Below are 20,840 nucleotides of genomic sequence, written 5' to 3' on the forward strand. Positions count from 1 at the left end.
CAAACTCCCGTCTCTGCTCTCCAACACTCTCCAGCACCTGTGGGTGGTCTGTGGCTTGGTGGTCTGGTGGTGGTCTGTTCTGAGTGCACTAAAGAGCTCGACGTTTAACTGACGTTAAAAAGCTGAATGTATTGATATAACTACCTGTCTGTATAGGGCGCAATAGCTATATTAGCTGTTTTAAGTTTCAGCATTTACTTTAATTTTTTCTGAATCATAAATCACACAATAATATATAATATATATACATCAAATAATAATATAGTTTTAGCATTTAATAGTAAAGATTATTAAGCACTATTAACCCTGATGCTGATATCCAGTGCTAACCATGGCTATTGTCTGAATCACACATTAATGAGAATTTAAATGCAAATGTTCAGCACCCTGGACCACCAAGGTAGATCAAAAGTTCCCGCAGTATTTTGATGACGGATCATGTGTAATTGAGAACCAATCAAACACAAGGAGGCGGACCTGCAACTGCAGCATCTCCACTAGGTGGCGCCAGCATGTTGCGTTTAGATTTACCCCTAAATAAAAGACACGACCATCTCTTACATTAAATTACAATCTTTAATACAGAATCATCTGAGGCAACAATAATACAAGTAAAGAACATCTCTAAAAATTACAATTAAATTACAATGTCTATCATTCAAAATCACATCCTAGCAGCTCTATCCTCATAGTGATGGAGTTCTGCCATCTTTTAGGAATAATCCTGATAAATCTGGAGAATATTGGAGGGTAGATATAATTTTTTACGTGTCCATTGTTATCTGTGTTTCCTGTGAATATCTGCAAAGAAGAATAAAAAGAAAGTTAGGGCGTTAAAATTAGATCAACTCAAATTTACTTCACTTTTAACTTTGTTAGAAAAACTGTATGATCTGATGCAATTATGACTGAAGTTGAAATCTGGTTGAAATATGATTTAAGTGATGTTTGTTGTTGTTTCAGTGTTGAAACAATGTGGAATCAACATTTAATGTTCAATGGTTGTGCTAATGTTGAAATTTTAACGTTGAATCAACATAATGTCCTCAACCTTCTGCCTTTTGAATCAGCTTTTTACATTTCATCCCCATATAATTTCTGAAAACGTTTGGATGGAGGAATGAAAAGGTGTTTTACTTCTATTTGCAGTAACTGCTTTTTAATTTAACACCATGTTCATGTTTTACTGTTTTAGTGTTTTTGAGATACAATGTTCAATCTGATTGGTAGTGATTCAACTCTGATTCAATGTTTATTCAACATTTATTCAACATTTATTCAACGTTAATTCAATGTTTATTTAACGTTTATTCAACGTTGAAATGCCAGATGGGTTAGTTTGATCAGTCAGATTAGAGTTTCTTCAGTTTTTTGGGCATTTGTGCTTTTTTACTTTGTAGTTTGTAGTATACAGAAAAACACTTCTTTAACTATCACTGGAAAGCCTTTTAGCCTGTTGCTACCGTTATCTACTGCACATCTGTCACAGTCTTTTATTACTTGTTTTACATATTAAGTGTAAACAGGGCCAAACTAAATTTTCAAAGGTCTGCTGAGATGTACCTTCTGCTCATAGTCCTCATCATCCGTATACTTGATCCATCTATTGCCATCCTCACTGTACTCCAGCACATACGCCGTCACAAACATCTCTGTGCGTAGAGACTTCGCTCCCTGGGTCACAATTCCTGTGATCTTCTTGACCGCCTTCAGTTCAATCTGGAGCCATGGCTGCATGTCATTGCTCTATGAATGGAAAAGAATACCAATATGTGATAAATAACCTGAATTTGGGTTTAGATTAAGCATGTACCGGTAGTACAGTTTAAATTTTAAAATATCTACCTTGGCTTGCCAAGCATTGACAGACCCTTGTTTATCTAGACGAGCAAACCAAGGGTGCCATGGACCTGAATACCAGCTGGTGGAAACAGAACTGGCGGTGATCTGATGGTCTTGGATAACGTTGCGCTGCATTCCCAGCGGCACAGAACACCCTGCACACATGCAAATGGCCCTTGTTACAGGGAATCAATGTGAAGCACAAGGTGCATTCTCTGTGATGCAAGAACACTGAAGGTGTTTGATTAGCTCACTACTTACCGTCTAACTCACAACCATAGAATTCCATGCGAACAGTTGGAAAATTGTATGAATGGGAAGGGTGAAGTCTTATAAAACGGCCAATTATTGGTGGGAAGAAGATGTTCTCCTTCACTTCATGGGCTTCTCTGTTACCTTCGAAAGTCTTTTGAGAATTGAAAAAAAGGCTAATTAGTTATCAATAATCATGGATGGTGAAATTAAAGTGTGCTGAAGCAGGTACTTGCCTTTCTGGCAGCTTTACTGTCTGCCTTATAGAAAATCCACCTCTTGCGGTCTGTGCTGTAGGATATGGTGTAGTTCAGCACATAGTGAGAGGTTAAGAATTGCTTGGCTCCTTGCGTAGCCACTTTACTGATCACTACTGGCCGTTGGAAGTCCACCTGGGCAACATAGCACAATTACATCTTCATGTAACTTACTAAAATACTTAGCAGCTTAAAATTATTGCAGTAGAAGCCTTTAGACTAGTGGTCCTTAACTTTATAGACTATGTACCACCCATCATCAAACTAAAACCTCAGAGTACCACATATAAGTCATCCACAGTATGCTAATTTTTTTACACTAATTAGCAGTGGATTCCTCTTCTTGAGAAAATGCACAGAATTAAAACAAGGTTCAAACATCACAGATTTAAAGATGAGAGAACTGCACATGCCTCAATTAATGTGAATCTAGAAGTTGTTCTCTATATTGTATCAGAATGATTTCCCAACCAATCTGTTAAAATACTGTATTTTAACAATGACTTCCACTGAAAGTTTAAAAGGCTTTTTCTTCCATTTCTTCACTCAAACTCTGAGGTTTCAACATCCCCCACTGTCCTCCCTACATGTGGTTGCCTGACAAAAACACTATTCTTTTGCTTTTGACACATTAGAAACATTTTTACCATTTAGACCAGGGGTCTCAAACTCATTTTTGCCGAGGGCCACATTGGCATATTGGCTGTCCTCTGAGGGCCAGATGTAACTTATAAATATAAGAAAATGTAACCAGATGTAATACAAAATGAATGTAATTACTCCTTAATGTTAAATAACTCTCAATATACTATTTATTCAATCAAATATTACAGTTGCATGGAAAAATGGTTGCTTGTTGCTCTATTAACATAAATCCTTTTAATTTATAAGTTATATAAACTTTGATCAAAACGTTTGATACTGAAATAAGGCTTAATAAATATAAAATCAAAAATTGTGAGCTGTGACAGATTTAGCATTTCCTCAGATTTAGCAGTTCCTCATCCAACCACTAGTCGGAGCTGCAGCTGCAGCACCACAAGCCCGCAGTCTTTGCTTAGTCAGAGCTGCAGCCCAGCCACGGGCTACAGGGCTCAGCTGAGCCAGTCTGGAGCGTTTTTAAAAATTTGTAAGTTCTTCTGTGTATGAAATAAAATAACCCCACTAACCGGATAATACAGCTCTCTACAGTTTATCTTTCAGCCCAAGCAGCTAACAGCAGCAGTTTAGAGCAGCGTCACGGAGGCACTGCTCGGATTACATTATAAACAGGTCAGTTAGCGCGCTGCTAACCTCAGGATGTTTATAACTACGGAGTTTAGTGGACACGCCACGGCTGCAAGGTTAGACTGTTGAAGGCTACTGAAGACTACTAAAGCAGGCAACGCAGCGTAAGCAAAAAAAAAAAACAAAAACCACACACACACACCAAAATACAAGTTAAGATAAAATATGAAAACGAACATAATAAATCATAAATAATTAAATTGAATTGCGGGCCAGATGTATGTTTATTTTGTTAACCCGTGAGGGGCCGTATGAAACCGCGTCGCGGGCCGCATGTGGCCCGCGGGCCGCTACTTTGAGACCCCTGATTTAGACACTTTTTTGTACCTCCAGTGGTACACATGGCACATTTTGAGAACCACTGTTTTAGACTGTTATTATGTGACAATACCTGAATCCATTCTCCTGACTTTGTTGTGCTCCATGCATTGTACTTTCCTGTATTGTGCAGTCTGGCCAAACTTGGCAGCCAGTAACCTTGAAATGACAGAATGAAAAGTGTTGCATTGTTAAATGTGTTTTCTGTTATGATTTTTGATTATGTTGTGTTAGAAAGGACTGTGGGTGTGGGTTTACTTCTGCTGTCAGATGCTGTTATTTGGCTGTCTTTCACAGTCCCAGAAATAAGACCCAGAGGATGCCCACACACTGTAACATAAGAACAGAAAGAAAGCTTTTAAATGAAATTAAAAACACTAATCAATTCCAACACATCTTATTAAAGTTAGACAGTGGGTACAGTGAGGACTTTATGGTGGCTTGTATAGCATAGCAAGTAAAACAAAAGACGAAGGCTTCATTGTCCAGCAAAGAACATTATACTACAGTATATACTGACATGCCAAAAGTCATGGAATAGCAGTATGTAATATGATGTGAAGTGTTATTACAGGGGTCAGCTTGAGAATGCCTATATAATGCCCCGTATAAGGTGTGAGGTGTTATATATTAAATTTGAATTACAAATTAAAACAACAGTCCATAAGTTTTGGGGTTTTAGAGATTCCTAGCCCCCTCTGGCAAGAATGTGTAATTGCACAGAGCTTGTGGAATGGTACGTTTAATGCAGGATAATGTAAATACAATTGCTCTGTGAAAATCTGTGTTTTTCATTATATTGTTTTGGTAATTAAATGTATCTATGAAATCAGTGCAATAGACGGACATGCCAGGATGGATTTGATCAAAATTCTATATTTTGGATGGCCCCTACCAACTAATAAGTACTTTTAATGGATTCTTAGGGACTGCAGCTTTAATCTAGAAGTAGTTATGATAAACTTCACAGTAAATAAAGCTTAAAATGAATAAATGTTGTTATTCAATACCATTGTCCAACACTAAAAACAGAGTCTGCATTCCCCTCTGCTGAGAGTTTCCAATTTCAGACTCCAGCAGCCACAGGCCTGGTTTAGAAGGCCACATCTCCAGCGTTGCAAAGCTTCCTGTGCAGCAGAAGTGCAAAAGAAAAGATCACTCAATTATAATTGAAGAAAAAAAACCTTTTAAAAAATCAGCAAAAATTAAAACAGCAACATTGACAAACCTGGTAAAAGTGGATAGACTCCCTGACGTTGGTCACGTGTATGTTTGCTCACAAAAGTTTGCCCATGAAAGTGAATACTGCTGAAATCTTTGGGAGAGCCCATATTAATAAGATGCCACTTTACCAGCTGTTTAGTGTACATGCGGAGTCCTTTCAGACTGTAAATAATTCCATTAATAGCTGAAAACAGAGAGAGAGAGAAAAAATAAGAAAACAATGATTAAGTCATTAGTCGAGATGTAGTCTATGGGTGTGTGCATTCAACTATTGCGTGTGTAAGCTTGCCCAGCTGACGGTCACTGTTTTTGAGGAGTCTCCGTGTTGTGGTAAATTACACAATACTTAAAGCAGTCATGGAAATTACTAACTGGGTAGAGTAATAATATTACGCAGATATACAGTATTATGGTTGTACAAACAAAATCACGTAAATCTCCAAATCAATCCTGCTACAGGAGAAATAACACCTATTAAAAATATTAATACTAGATACGTTAACACAAGTAAGATTGGGCCATATGTTTTAGTCTAAAATGTTCAGAATATTATCAATAAAGGACTGACCAACTAAATTTAAAATGATGTGGGCTGGATTAAGAACTTCTGGTACTGCGCATCATTAGAGTTATGGTTCCCACTTCACAAACCTAACATTATTTTTATCACATATTAAACGTTTATAATAATATACCAAGATTTTCCTTTAATCATTCCTCATGAAATATTGTATCAGTGCAGAACAGCTTTGCCATTATTGAACAGTAAACTTTTGCTTCAAGAGTTGCACGGATTGTAACAACGATAAAATATAACATCTAACCAGTTGTTTGCAGGTATTTTAATCAAGTATAGTTAAATAGAACCACTTTCAATACTAAAATGTTATATTCTAAAGTATTGAGAATTAACCCAGTAAAGCAAACACATAAAAACTTGGATTCATACCAGGAAATTTGAGATTATTGCTAATTTCTGAATCTCTGGCAGCTTTCTTCTCTGTCTTCTGAAGGTTTTTCAGGTTGTCCTCGTAGTACCAGCTTTTGCTTTCATCAAATGTCATGAAGAGTAACATGAAGTCTCTTGTATCCATGGAATTTTCATTCAGTGTCCCCTTCCTACAGACCATAAGAGGTCCAATCAGGCCAGAGTGTATATCTCGCTCCTGTATGAAGAAGAAACCAATTATTTTAAACCCGAAATGAACGCTGGAATTAATGCACCAAGGCAGAGGAGGCCATATTTGTACTTACAGGGTTCACTCCAGAGTAGTAGGCCCATATACGACAGTCGGATTCACTCTGTAGTGGTCCGACTTTGGCGTTTACCGTCCAGATGTAGGGAAAGGTTTCATTGGGCTGTACTGCATCATCCTGCCGGTACCAGTAGGGGGAATTATCTTCATATTTCAGTCCCTCCATATTTTTTCCATATGACACTCCATTAGCATGCAGGGAGTGTGGATTGCTGGCAAGATTCTTGAACACTATCTAGAGAGTAGGAGGACAGATTGTTATTGAGAATTTGTTCATAGTACTGTAATTTTCTGCTTGTAAATGAAAGTCAATGATGGGTAGTACTAAGATTAAGTGTATTTACAATGATGGTTTCATCAACTTCTGCCTTGATGACTGGACCCAAGATGCCCAGATGTTCATCAACTTCTCCTCGAATGTACGGGGTGGTAAAAGAGCTGTCCAAATACTCCCTGAACACCACTTTCTTGAATTGTGTGGGTCTTCCATTTTGTGCGGATTTATCTTCTCTCCTTTAAAGAAGAAAAGAGTTACTCCATGAGAGTCTGACACTACCCACTCACTTTCTTTCCTGTTGGTAGCCCACTTTCTCTGGCTGCAACTACTGTATTTGCTTGACAATAAGTTTATGAATTCCATCAAACAAACAAAAGTATGCAAGTAAAACTATGTAAATTAAAAAATTAACTTCAATAATACATTACCTTTGCCCATAGCCAGCATAGTCCCACTCCACTTCTTCAGCAGTGATGAAATAGGTCCTGGTCTTGCCCTTGCCATCCATTTGCAAAGTGTATTTAGAAATGCTATCCAGCGCAAAATTCTGTACCTCCCTTTGTTTTTTATATGGGTCTTTGTACTCAACATATTCATACTCCTCTGTATGGTCTGGGATGTTGTCAAAATCATATTCCTGTCCTTGTTTTGGAACATATATTTCATAATCATTGAAGTCTGTCCTGGGCACGCCTATGATTATGGACTTCCCGAGCAGATTCTCCTCACTAGACACAGGTCTGGTTCCTCTTGGCGTTAACTCTCCTGGAGCAAATCCCCGTGGAGAGAAGCCTCGTGGAGACATGGCACTGCGAGGCTGCGGTTTATAATCTACCCTCTTTTTGGTCTTCATGCCAAACCCTTTCAGTGGTGTCACCCTTTTAAGAACTATCTTCTTCTCTTCCTTTGCGTCACTTGTTGTTTTAGAGCCTGCTGGTTCGTCTGTGATGTATTTTATGATGTCGTTTGATATCTCCATTGGCACCAGCTTATGTTTGCCCTCATAGCTCCAGTTTTCTCCTTGTAGATCCAGAGGGTTGGTGAGGATAGCCTCGGTGTTGTTGCCGTTCTTCAGATAGATGACCACTTCGTCTTGGTCCTCTTGAATATCTGAAATGTCCTCTTCTGAACTGCTGTTTGGCACTAAAACTTCAGTGGGCAAAACGTTGACTTCTGTACCTGTAGCATTTGAGCCATTGACCCACGTGCCATTTGAACCATTGACCCACGTGCCATTTGAAAAGCTCTCAAAGCTTTCTGAAGATGAAACAGTGGAAGTGTCATTAGAAAGGGAAGTAATTTCCTGACTTTGTGAGCTGGATTTTTCTAATGAGTTCCAGAGCTTCCTGACTTGAAGTGTTGTCTTGTTATGTTCAGGGAGGGACTCGAAGTCAGATGATGTCATGTTCTGAGATGTGTTTGTACTTTTCATATCCTCACTTAGTTCTGAGTCTTTTGAGTATTCAAGGGTGCTGTTGATATCTAGAGCATCATCATTTTTCAATTTTGATTCCAGCTGGGTTGTATTCAATTCCTGAAAGTCCTCTTGAGTGCTGTTGTATCCTTGAGGTACCTCATTTGCAAACTCTGACTCTTCCTGGGTGGTATTCAATTCTTGAAACATTTCCAGTTGAAATTCGGAGTCCTCTTGAGTGCTATTGTGCCCTGGAGCACCCTCAGTAGTGAATTCTGACTCTAACTGGGTGGCATTCAATTCTTGAGACATATCTATTGGAAATTTAGAGACCTCTTGAGTGCTGTTGTATCCTTGAGGGTCCTTGTTTGAAAATTCTGAATCTATCTGGGTGATATTCAATTCTTGAAACGTATCCAGTTGAATATTTGAGTCATTTTGAGTGCTGTTATTTTCTTGAGCATCCTCAATTGTGAAATCCATCTCTAATTGGGTGGTATTTAGTTCTTGAAATATATCCTGGTTAAATTCTGCATCCTCCTGAGTGCTATTATAATCTTGAGCATCCTTGTTTGTGTGTTCTGTCTCTAACTGGGTGGTATTCAATTTTTGAGACACATCCATTGGAACACTTAAGTCCTCTTGAGTGCTATTATAATCTTGAGTATCCTCATTTGTGAATTCTGTCTCTAACTGGGTGGTATTTGAGTCTTGAACTGTCTCATTTGTCAATCGGAAGCTGACTCTAGTGTTATTTAACATTTGGTCCTCCTCGTCCGTTACGTTCTCAGTGCTGTTCTCCAGCAGTTCCAGAGTGATGTTGCTAGGAAGAACTGTAGCTGAGATGCTGTACTCAACTGGATGCTCTTCACTTTTAATTTCCCCTTGGTTTCCTTCATCCAACAGCACAAATTCTTCCACCTCCTGGATCTCTGTGACGTTCACAGGTGACTCAAGAGCAGGTACACTGTAAATAAAGGTACTATTGTCTTCAAGCTGTACTCCCTCGTCATGATCCAAGAAAGAGAGATCCACCTTTTCCATATCATTTGTTCCCTTTCCAGTGTTACTAAATGTTCTCAGACCAAGATAATCCGCATAAGCATCCGTTTCTTCATCAACAGCCACCTCTTTAATGACTGTTGGTTTCATTTTTTCTTTCATCACTTCTGCCTCGCTTTTAGGTTTCCACACAGAAAAGCTAGATTCTGTATTAGCTATATCTTCCTCAGCACTGTCATTATCTGTATAATAATCTCTAAAGCATTCAACATCCCTGAACTTTAGTCTTACTCCTTTGGTGGTCTCATGTGTGTTCAGTGATGCCAGGAGCCAAATTCCTGTAATAAGACAATAAGGCAATGTGATAAACGTAGATCAACTTCAGAAACATTCAATTCTTATGTTTTGTGATGAGAATTATGAGAATTTGATTGCATTGAGTGGCAAGAGTTGAGCACAATCATACCAGGGAACACATTTCCACTTCTCCACAGCTTAATATGGAGATGATATACTTAAGCCTGGCATTAGTATTGTTCCAGTATGTTCACTTTTGTCTGCCCGAAAGAGAGCTGTTCTTTTTTCTCACAAAATATTTTATATTAAATAAGGCTTAACTTATTGAGGCACCTGCTCACTTCCAAAATAAATGGTATCACAAATAGTATTTTCTGCTATTGTTGGAAGAACACAGCATTGCTGTGAGAATTTGATTGCATTCAGCGACCAAAGTGCTAGTGTTAGATGGAGCACCATCATTCCAGAGAACACAGCTCAGTGGTAGAGGACTTTATATCAAAATATGGATATAAACACCTGACATTATTGACACTATGTCAAAAGTATGTTTATGTTTGTCCAGAGAATCCATTTTGAAGCATGGCTGTGAGGAATGAATTGCATTCAAATATCACTTCATTTAAGGTGTCATTTTTTTGTTAAAATCATGACAAATGAAGACATACTCACCATCATTAGCCATGTTCATGGAGATGGTTTCACCTGTCATGGGAAACAGACTGAGGATATCTTCTTCTCTGTTGTTCAGCTCAAATGTGTGGCCATAAAAGGTGGCTGTCTGGATGCCATCTTGTTCTCCGACACTCGAAACATGCCAGGTCACAATCTCACCATTGCAGAACCCCAGAACTTGGCCACTTTCATACACATAACCATTGATTGCTGTGGGAATAAGTGAGATTAATGTACAATTCTTGCAGGTGATACACAACAATGTCTGGACTACTTAAAAATTAGACTACTTACTGTGCATGACATTTGATTTATAGAACTCTGGGTCATCCTTTTTGATTTTTTTTGGATCACAGTAGGTGTTGATGTTTTCATCCAGGTACCAGCTCTTGTTCTCGTCAAAAACTGCAAACATAGCATGCTGCTCCTTGTCTGACCTAAGCTGAAAAAAGAAAGCAATACTCCAAGTTAATGTGGGACAGGAGTGTCAGATTATAGGCCACATTTTGCTTTTTACTTTACACAATCTATCACAGGATTAAATTATTATTGAACCAGACCTTGAGCTGGTCTTCGTCTTGAATCTTGGTCTGAATATTACTGATTCATTTAAGATGAATGGTTTACTTATTGAGACTTATTGAGAATTTATTTCTGATTTTTATCCCATTTTCACCTTCATTTACAAAACCAACCTACTCCAACCCAACTCACTCATTAGGACTCCCCCTGTCACTAGTGATGCCCCAACACCAGGAGGGTGAAGACTATCACATGCCTCCTCCGATACATGTGAAGTCAGCCACCGCCTATTTTTCCAACTACATAGCCAAGCAGCATCACAGCGCACTCAGAGGAAAGCGCAGCGACTCAGTTCCGATACATCAGCTCACAGACACCTTGTGCTGATCGACATCACCCTTTGGAGTAATGTGGGGAGAGAGCACCATCTACTGTACCCACCCAGAGAGAGCAATGCTCTCTCAATTGTGCTCTCTCAGGGCTCTGGCAGCTGATAGCAAACTGCAAGAACAGGATTTGAACAAGCAATCTCTCGATCACAGTGGCAGCGCCTAGATTTTTAATTTATGTGCTTAAAGAATGACTTGGAGAAAACCACCTGGTCATATCCCTCTGAGATTTAGATCAAGGGTGATCATAGCATCAGATAATAAATTAGAACGGGACCAAACCACACAAGTTACCTGGACATTCCTGGTGTTGAGAGACTGACTCTTGCAGATGAGGAGTGGCCCAATGAGGCCAGAGGCGATGTCTCTCGGAGTGTTGACTGCGCTATGGTACATCCTGGTTACACACCTCGAGTCGTTCTTTAAAGGCTCATCGTCCTCAATAACTCGCCACACATATGTGTAGGTCTCCCCTGGCTGCACAGCATGGCTCTGGTTCCCTAACAGATTATATGAAATAAGATGAGGGAAAAAATATGCACAGGAATTTTAGATAGTATAGTAGTCCTCTTCTTTTTTAAACTAAATTCTTGTAAATAAAATAATAAATGCAGAGCAGAGAAATTATCTTAATTCATTTAAATTCAGCTCAATAAAATTAAATTATGTGATTATATATATGTATATTTAAACACTGTCATGTAAAAACCTTTACATTTTTCACATTTGACATAGTTTGACTTATTTCTTCTTATTGCGTAACAGTAATAATGGTACAGTATAGAAAAGTATCTTCACATCAGACACTAAAATTAGTAATTACTATTTTACAGTGATGTAAAAAAAAAAAAGTTTATTCTCCTGACCTCCATCAGGATAGTTGGCTCCCTCTGTTGCTTTATCAATAGTCAGTCCGTGAGGATAGATGCTGTACGGATGCGACGCTTTGTTTTTAAACACAATCTGTGAGCACAGAAAAACAGATTAAATGATTGTCATTCCTGACTCACGCCATTATCAGGCTAGGCGTATTGCTGCAGTTTATTTACCGTTATGATGTCTCGGATCTGAGCTCTGATCACAGGGCCGAGAATTCCCACCTCCTTCTTCCTCTGCATGTTCTCTGCTCTTTCTTTAAATGTCTCATCCTGATACTGGGTGAACACTGCCTTCTTATATTTCTTACCTATTCGTTCTGAGCTCTGTTTTAGGTATGTAGACCGGAAATCCCTGTGTTAGAGAGGAATAAGAGTAACATTCTAGTTAATGCAGCTAACACAAAAGAGTTTCTGTAAATAAATAGTTTAATCGTGCTTGGTGTGTTTACCCGTCCACATTTTCAGGCATGTTTGGAGCGTAATCCCAGATCATCTCCTCAGCTGCTATATAGTAAGTCCACTCCTGGCTCTCTCGTGATTGCTGAATAGTGAGCTGACGTTTAGGTGCAGGAAACCTCTCACATGTGTTAACGGTAAAGAAGCCGTGCATTCCAGCTGAAGGAGCATGAAAACCTTTGTTACATTCATTTTCACTAGATCAATCCATCAATCAATTAATCAATCAATCAATCAATTAATCAATCAATCAACCTTTGTTTTGACTCAGAAGTACATTGAACTTCATTTTTTTTATGTAGCCGAGAAACAGGGACTGAAAAATAATAACTTTATTCATTTTAAAATAACAATAAAAAAATTAAGAAAACCTGTTTTAATTGATAAGAAATTAAAAGAGTAGAATAAGAATAAGATTAATACAACAAACAACAGTTAAAATTAAGCTAAAACTATCTTTTACAAGTGCAATAAAAATACATTAAAACATAATAATTAGAATAAAAATAATAACAATACAAATAACTAATTAAAAAAGTTAAAAAGCAATAATACAAAACTATATAAAATATAATAAATAATATAATTAAAGAAATAAAGAACTAAGAGAAGAACTAAAATTAGACATAAAAGTTAATAATAAATAAGATTACGTAAAACAGGTACAGGCTGTCTGAAGGTAAACATTTAATTGAGTTTAATCATTTCCTACTGAAATTTTTACCTACTTTTAAAGAAAACAGCATGTCATACAACAACAGGAACCCCAAAGGGAAGTCTTTTTCTGATTACTTAACAACTCAGTGCAGTTTGACGCATGTGTGTGATGAGTTAGACACTTTTACACAGGTTTACACAATGCTTAGTAAATTTCATAAGCTCCCATTTCTTTACCCTCATAGTTACATTACACCAACTAGAGCGGCAAACATGCATTAATGACTACAGTTAGGAAGAGGGTTAAATACTGAGGGTTAAAAACCCTTCATTTAAAAGAGTAGGTTCCTTCTATCTATAAGATCTACTGGTATGCCTACATGTTTTCTATATCAGCAAACAGATCTTACCTTCCAAGTGTTTGCTGATGTGCGAAGACAAGAGCCATTGTCCATCGTGGACTGCTATCATCTGTGCACTGGTGGCAGTGCCACTGATGAGGCCAACTGAAGACACCTTGTGCCCACCTTGCTGAAGAACGTGCCCATTAAAGTGCACAGAGAAAAGCTCCTGCTCTGAGCTCATACCCAGGAGGTGCCAGCTAACTTTGGAATGGGCACAGATACTTAGATCTGGAAATGAACAGAGAACAGAGAACCAATTCAACCTATAAAAATGCATCAGAATTAAACAATGTGAACCAAACCAAATATTTATCATTAGTTCAAAGTTTTATAGTGTGGTATTCAAGTCACAAAATCTTATATTTGATAAATCTGTTTCAGTTCAACATGTACAAGCCTGTTGGTGGATCCAGACTGCTTTTCTTACACTTATAGTATCTCATTTTGTTATCTCATTATCACTTGGGTGGTAGAATTCTCATTTGCATACTCATTTTAGTTGATTTAATTGTATTGCCTCGTGTTGTTTTTTTCTAGTTTGAAAAGTCACATTATGAAAACAATAGTGGGAAATAATGAGGGCCTTAATAATAAAAAAAAACTATAATTTGAACATTGAGACATTTCTTCTCCATTTGACCAACACTGAGAGATAGAGGTGACTCAAATAAACAAAAAAATCTGAAAAACGATTTTAAAAATTTATTTAAATTGTAAATTTTTTAGTGAGGACACACCCACAATTATTGCTACTGGAAATTTGTACAATTAAAAATGCAGCAGATAAACAGTTAGGTTATTTAAACATATACTGATTTGCTGTTGATTGTTGAAGTAATCTCCCAGAAAGACAATTAAAGATGATGTGTCTTAAATTTGTATTATTTTCCCTTTTGTATGTTGTACCTTTAATAATACATTTACTGTATATTGTTTTTAGCTTTCTTGGGAACATTTAAATAGACTAGAATAGCCAAACAGGCTATGGTAACCGAAAATAAAGTTAAAGTAAACTAAGTTGGTGAATAAAACTCTCTCTTAATATATTATTTTAGTCTTCAGTGGTTAACTTACCTGGAACAGAGCCATTTGTGAAGCCATTGATGGTGTATTTCACATGCTCTTTAGTTGGAGGGCCTCCTTTGCTGTACCAGCTTTTGTTCTCGTCGAACACCCCAAAGAGCAGCACCAGTTCCTGTTGAAAATGGACCTGATCTCCAGAGTCACTGAGGCTGCCTGCAGAGCAAAAAAACACATACCACGCTGACCTTCAGCATAAACAGTCTTATCTCTGATACCAGGTCCTCTGATCTCCGAAAGAGTAACAGAGCACAGGGCCGATGATGCAATGCACACACATTGAAAGTAATACCCAATAATGAGGATCACGGACGCTTAAAAAATAAACCTTTAAGTGACTTACCTTTCTTACAGACCAGCATCATCCCAATCAGGCCTGTGTTGTAGTCTCTGACAATGTCTTGGTGGGAGATGTACATGTAGGTGAGACAGGGAGGGTCTGTAGCTTTCGGGACCACATCAGGACTCACCTCCCAGGAGTACGTGTGCTCATTGCCAGGACTGATGACATCGTCCTCTTTTTCAAAGTCGGAGGTGTTGTCAAAGTATAAAGAGCCTAAAAGATTGAGGATTTAAATTGAGAAATATGAATGTTTTGCGAAATGTTTAGTATTATTCATCTGAGGAGAGAGGAAGAGAGTTATATCATATAACGGGAAATAGAAGCAGATATGTGTTGAGTAAACGAATGTTCTTTTTTTTTTTGCTGTCGATTTGGACTTGGGTACAACCTGTGGTTAATATGTATGAAAAAGGTAAATAAAGACCTGTTTGTGCTGGATGTTCAGTAAATCACAGTAGTTATTCAACTTGTTGCTGAAAAAATATTCTTAAAATAACGAGTAACAATGTAACAAACATTTAATGTTCTTAAAATTTTAATGGTCTTATAAATTCTGTAGTCCTAGGTATTTAACTGGTTATAAGTACAGTCTTTAGTAACTAGGCTAAAGTAAGCACTTGAAATGCTCTTATTAAGTCGTATTAGATCAGTCTAGATCAGGGGTCACCAACCTTTTTGAACCTGAGAGCTACTTCTTGGGTACCAATTAATGCGAAGGGCTACCAGTTTGATACACACTCGTGAAATTACAAATTTTCTCAATTTACCTTTAATTATATGTTATTATTAATAATTAATGACATTCATCTATGTGAAGACACAGATATCAATAGGCAACACTATTATTATAAATCTCTGCAAGTGTTTACATTTTATATTATATTTTAATATAATATTACATATTATATTACATTATATTGTATAATAATATATAAACTATAGGCTATCTCTAAGCTAATATTAATGTAATATAATCTAAAATTACATCAATGCAACTGTGATTTAAAAAAAAAAAGAATAGCAACAAAAATGCTATTTTTAGACCAGGCCTGCGGGCTACTCATAAGGTCCTTGCGGGCTACCTGGTGCCCGCGGGCACCATGTTGGTGACCCCTGGTCTAGATATTGCTTAATAATATACAGTAGTAACATGTAGCCTGTTAATGACTTGTTAATAATTACTGGCTGGTTAAAGCCTTAATGAGTGTATAATAAGGACAAAATAAATAAATGCAAATTTTATGCAAATAAATAGTGTATAAAATAAGTTTTAGGCTGTTCCTACTCCTTTACTATCCTGTTACACAATTTCACCAACACTTTGCGGCTGAAAAATATCATCTGCTTCCTGTGATTTTGCCATCACATATTTTTGAATTGCTTTTAATGCTGTCCATTATTCAAAAGATCTACACGCTTGGAGGAGATCACTAAATGACAGTCAGTCAATGTCTGAATTGGATAGCACTATTAAGTGTTAAGTAATAGTGAGAGAGAGAGAGGTGGTGCCATCCTATGCACCCAGAGAAAGAGAAGCAAATTGTGATGGCTATTGAATTACTGGTAGGTAAACTCACAATTTTACAGTGAAGGTCAATGCTTAACCAGCTAGAAACATAGGATTATGTTTATATATTATAATGTTTGTAAAACACAGCATAGTAAGTTATTATAACATCAGTTTACTGACCCTCTGACTGTTTTCCATAAGCAATGCCATGCGGATGGATGCTACATGGATGATCGGCCATGTTTCTGAAAGTGACAGTGATGACGTCATCTTCTTCACCCCTCAGCGTGGGTCCCAGCAGCCCTTAAGATATACATAATTATTCATTATCCATAAGTCAGTAAGTCTGTGAATGTATTGGACCTAAAGTAATGTTGACATTCACTTTGACATTGACGTGAGTGTATTTTTTTGTAAGTGTTAGGAAGACACAGTGATGTCATGTTAAAAAGAGAATCAGTCAGACTTGAATCAGTGTCTTAAATACCTGACCACGAAGGATGAGTCTTGGCCTGTTTGAAATGTTGATCGTACTCCCTGTACACTGTCTTTCTATATATGGGACCACCCCTGTAAAGCCATGAAAATAACCACAACGATTTACAGGGAACAGAAGGAAATGCTTTAAAAGTCTTTATACACATATAAAATCACTTAAAAAATATAAAGTTATTTATGTGTGCAGTACATGATCACTTGTTCAAAATGAATGACATTAGAATAAAAAAAAATAATGATAATAATAACATAATACAATAATAAACAATGTAGTGCAATTGTGTATAATGGAAATGTATTAAAGGGCAAATCAGGCGAGCTTCTGGTGAAACTGACAATTCTACACAGTGTCTAAAGTTTAAAGAAGCTGTCAACTGTGTTTTTTAACATATCAGTAGACATACATTTACTGGACATACATTCTGACTGCTGTGTTTATGTTGTTCATTTGTATTTAAATTGTGTCATTTTAAAAATAAAGTATAGATTTTAAGTATGAATTTACCTCTAACAATATTGGATAGTTAATGAATGAATCATTATATAGTATGAAAATGTCTTCTGTCTATAAATCTCACTGCAAACAACTTATTCAACTGCAAAACAACTCTTGTCCAATCAAAATGCCATTTATTAATGCATTTAGGAGCCAAAGCCTTGAAATAATCTTAAATTATATGACGATATTGAAAGAAAAAAACACTGCTGAGATTAGTTCCTAAGATGTTTAAACAGCACTATACTTATTATAGTATATATTTTTAAAAACACAAAAGCACAAAAGAAACACTACTCTACAATCCATTCTACAGATGACATGTTTAAAAATCCATAAACTGACTCTAAATTGAATAAATTACTTTTTTTTAAATAAATCAGTATTTGCTGAATAAAGAGAATTCCGATTTGACAGCTTTTATACAAATACAACTCAACAAAAACAGCTAAAATATTAAAATTTTAATTCATCATCATTATTTAACATGAAACACAAAATTAAATAACAGGAGAAAAAGCACAATTAAACTAAATCAATTTGTGATATTATTAAAAAAAAATGCAGATAAATCCATACCTCTGATTTCCATTAGCATTGTAATCCCAGTCAATATTCACAGCAGCAATATAGTATTTCCTCTCCACTGCTGAAACACAGCCGGTCAGAAACGCCAGAAGGGCCAAAGCACAGGGAGCCTCTGGCCTGGAGTAGAGCCTCATGTCTCAGCATGGAAGCCCCAGGTAAGACCAGTCTGTTCTAAAGAGCAGAAGCTTCTGATCCCTCAGTAAAGACTGCAGATAGCTTTATCTCTCCCTCCCTCTTTTTTGTCTTTCCTGTCTCATCTTCCACAGCCAGACACACACACCCACCTACACACAGACACACACAGACACACAGAGTTTCAACATTTTGTCCCGGGCAACGAACTCTCTACTCTGCTCTTTCATCACCAATCAAAAACCACATGTTTATTTTTAGTCATCAGTAGCAGCTTATAAAAAAATACTATTGTAAAAAGAACACTATGAAATGTACAGTACAGTAGCTAGCTAGTAAGTTGCTCTATAACAGTTTACACTTTACATTTAATCACAGTACCTAATAAACCTGCTTTATTTTGATCACAGCTAATATTAGACTAATTTAAAAGGCATTACTGCATTCAATTAAAGATTGTAAAATTACAAATGGTAAAATAATTATATTGTAAAAAGACACAAAGACAAGTACATTTGTGTAAACGTACGGTATTCTTTTTAAAATGTTTATTAAGTACATATAGGTTATGTACCTTAAACATTTTAGCATGCAGATAGCATTTTATAAGCTGTATAGAGTAAAACAGATGATTAACATGGCTAAATGAAGTTAGCTTAGCTAACATAGGTATTTGGCTAGTTAGCTAACCCAGCTAACACCACCTAGCTAGGTTAGCTAACTACCTATGTTAGCTAAGCTAACTTTATTAGCCGCTAGTTAGCGATATACAGCTATGGAAAAAAATAAGAGACCAGTTCAGTTTCTAAATCAGTTTCTCTGATTTTGCTATTTAAAGATATATGTTTGAGTAAAATGAACATTGTTGTTTTCATCTATAAACTACGGACAACATTTCTCCCAAATTCCAAATAAAAATATGGTCATTTACAACATTTAGAGCGTTTAGCAGAGAAAATAAGAAATAGCTGAAAAAACAACAAAAAAAAAAAAATGCAGAGCTTTCAGACCTCAAATAATGCAAAGAAACAAGTTCATATTTATAGAGTTTTAAGAAGAGCTAAAGAGTTCAGAAAGCATTATTTGGTGGAATAACCCTGGTTTTTAATCACAGTTTTCATGCATCTTGGCATGTTTTCCTTCATCAGTCTTACACGCTGCTTTTGGATAACGTTATGCCACAGTGAATAATGAAGAAGTCAATGAGTGAACCCTTCTGAATGCAGCTCAGGAGTAATTTGTTAAGGTGACACTGTAGCTTTTGGGGACGTGTCAGTAGTCAGGTACCAGCAGTATTTGTGCTCACTGCCTGGAAGAATGACGTCATTCACTTTTTCAGAGATGGAGGACTAAAAGATTAAAGAGTAGCATGTTCTAAATGTTAATGTATCTCCTGTTTACTGTTTAGACATTTTTAGCATGTGATAATAATTGGAGGTAACAGCAATAAATTCTCCATTAGATATCACCAGAGGATATCTACAATTGTTTTTTTTCACTTTCATTTTGTAGTGAGAGCCGGTGGTTAATATGTAAAAAAAAAAAAAACACGCCCACTTGTGCTGACAATTTGTAAACGCAGCTGAACAAATAGGACAGAAAGATTGTACATCATGTTCACACAAAAAAAGAAAAGAAACTGTATTTGTGGTTAAAGCAGATAGGACAGATCTGTCATGTTATCACCTCAGAAGGACCATGTTGATGTTTAATGCTTGTTTTCCTTTCTTAATATTAGTAGAATTTTTGTAGATGGTCCCATATAAATCATTTAGAAAATGGTTTTATATCGTATCATTATGAGCCAAAGAAATCTTTACTTAGACTATATCTAAGAATTTATAGTGATATTATTTTCTGATAATTTCACATTGCTCAATTAATGTATCCCTTTGTTTCTATAGAATTTGCCCTAAAATGTAAAACTAGGAATTTCCTCAAATCTAGTTTTTGTTACTAACAGAAATAATAGCAAATTGTCTATTCTTGTATTTTTTCTTGTTACATGTTTGGATACTTTTTCAAATCTGTAAAACAAGCTGATGACTGTGGCATTAAAATATGTACTTATATAATACAATATTACTGTATATTGTATTATATTATTTAACATATGTAGTGTAGTATTATGATGTTCATGACATGATGCATTACATTAACTGACAAATGATTTTTTCTTTTTTAAGTTAAAGTCAATAAACACTGACCAAAACATGGGTAAAGTTACTGGACTGTCATCAATGTAACTTAGAAATAAGTGACATATCAAATTGGACATTATACAGATGTAGTAGCTCCACACGGGTATGACACTAAAATGCTGTGACCAACCAGGGACTGCAAAATAAATACAATAAATAATAATAATTTTTATTGTTAAATAATAAATAATAATAAATAATAAAGAAATGCTGGCAGTGAGATGAGACAACACTGTCTAAATAAAGTGTGGGTGAGTGATTATAAAAGGATGAAGACACTTTGTAACTTAGTAACTAAAACACTGCTGTCAGAGGCTCTGACTGTCTTACTCGTATAAAATATCTTGCAAAATCTGTTAACTGTCAAAAAATTCCAAGAAGAACCTCATACTGTCTTACCGTCAGCAGGAACACATTTCTGATCAGTGATGTTTTTACTGGCATGGTTACAGCGATATGCATCACAAACCTTGCATGACAGAAAAATTTAATTAGTTGGAATTTCGTCATTGTCTGATGGAAAATTCCCCTAAGGTACTTTGCACATCTGTTAGGATTTAGAAGTGGAAGGTCACTGACATGCCC

The 20,840-nt window shown here is 36.5% G+C and overlaps 1 protein-coding gene across 1 annotated transcript; it reads right to left on the bottom strand.

Moving 5' to 3' along the window:
- Nucleotides 1-557: 557 nt before the first annotated feature.
- f5 (coagulation factor V) lies at nt 558-18,118 on the bottom strand. Its single transcript, XM_007243158.4, has 25 exons — nt 17,914-18,118; nt 16,828-16,910; nt 16,521-16,643; nt 14,831-15,043; nt 14,482-14,643; nt 13,414-13,635; nt 12,340-12,505; nt 12,062-12,242; nt 11,879-11,975; nt 11,307-11,512; nt 10,396-10,543; nt 10,099-10,311; nt 7,142-9,467; nt 6,781-6,949; nt 6,435-6,671; nt 6,130-6,346; nt 5,185-5,364; nt 4,967-5,083; nt 4,215-4,286; nt 4,030-4,115; nt 2,331-2,486; nt 2,104-2,248; nt 1,846-1,997; nt 1,564-1,746; nt 558-801 (listed from the first exon to the last, which is right to left on the bottom strand). Exons 1-25 carry the CDS (start codon nt 18,054-18,056, stop codon nt 655-657), a joined length of 6,144 nt encoding a protein of 2,047 aa, XP_007243220.3. The 5' UTR covers nt 18,057-18,118; the 3' UTR covers nt 558-654.
- Between the last annotated feature and the right edge of the window lie 2,722 nt (nt 18,119-20,840).

The sequence above is a fragment of the Astyanax mexicanus genome, chromosome 11 (genome assembly GCF_023375975.1).
Source record: "Astyanax mexicanus isolate ESR-SI-001 chromosome 11, AstMex3_surface, whole genome shotgun sequence".
In the NCBI taxonomy this organism is placed as follows: domain Eukaryota; kingdom Metazoa; phylum Chordata; class Actinopteri; order Characiformes; family Acestrorhamphidae; genus Astyanax; species Astyanax mexicanus.

Coding starts and splice junctions, on each gene's coding strand:
- f5 (XM_007243158.4), bottom strand. CDS start 18,056: ATGAGGCTCTACTCCAGGCCAGAGGCTCCCTGTGCTTTGGCCCTTCTG. Junction 11,976..12,061: donor AGATCCGAGACATCATAACG/GTAAATAAACTG, acceptor CTGTGCTCACAG/ATTGTGTTTAAAAACAAAGC. Junction 2,249..2,330: donor ACAGTAAAGCTGCCAGAAAG/GCAAGTACCTGC, acceptor AATTCTCAAAAG/ACTTTCGAAGGTAACAGAGA.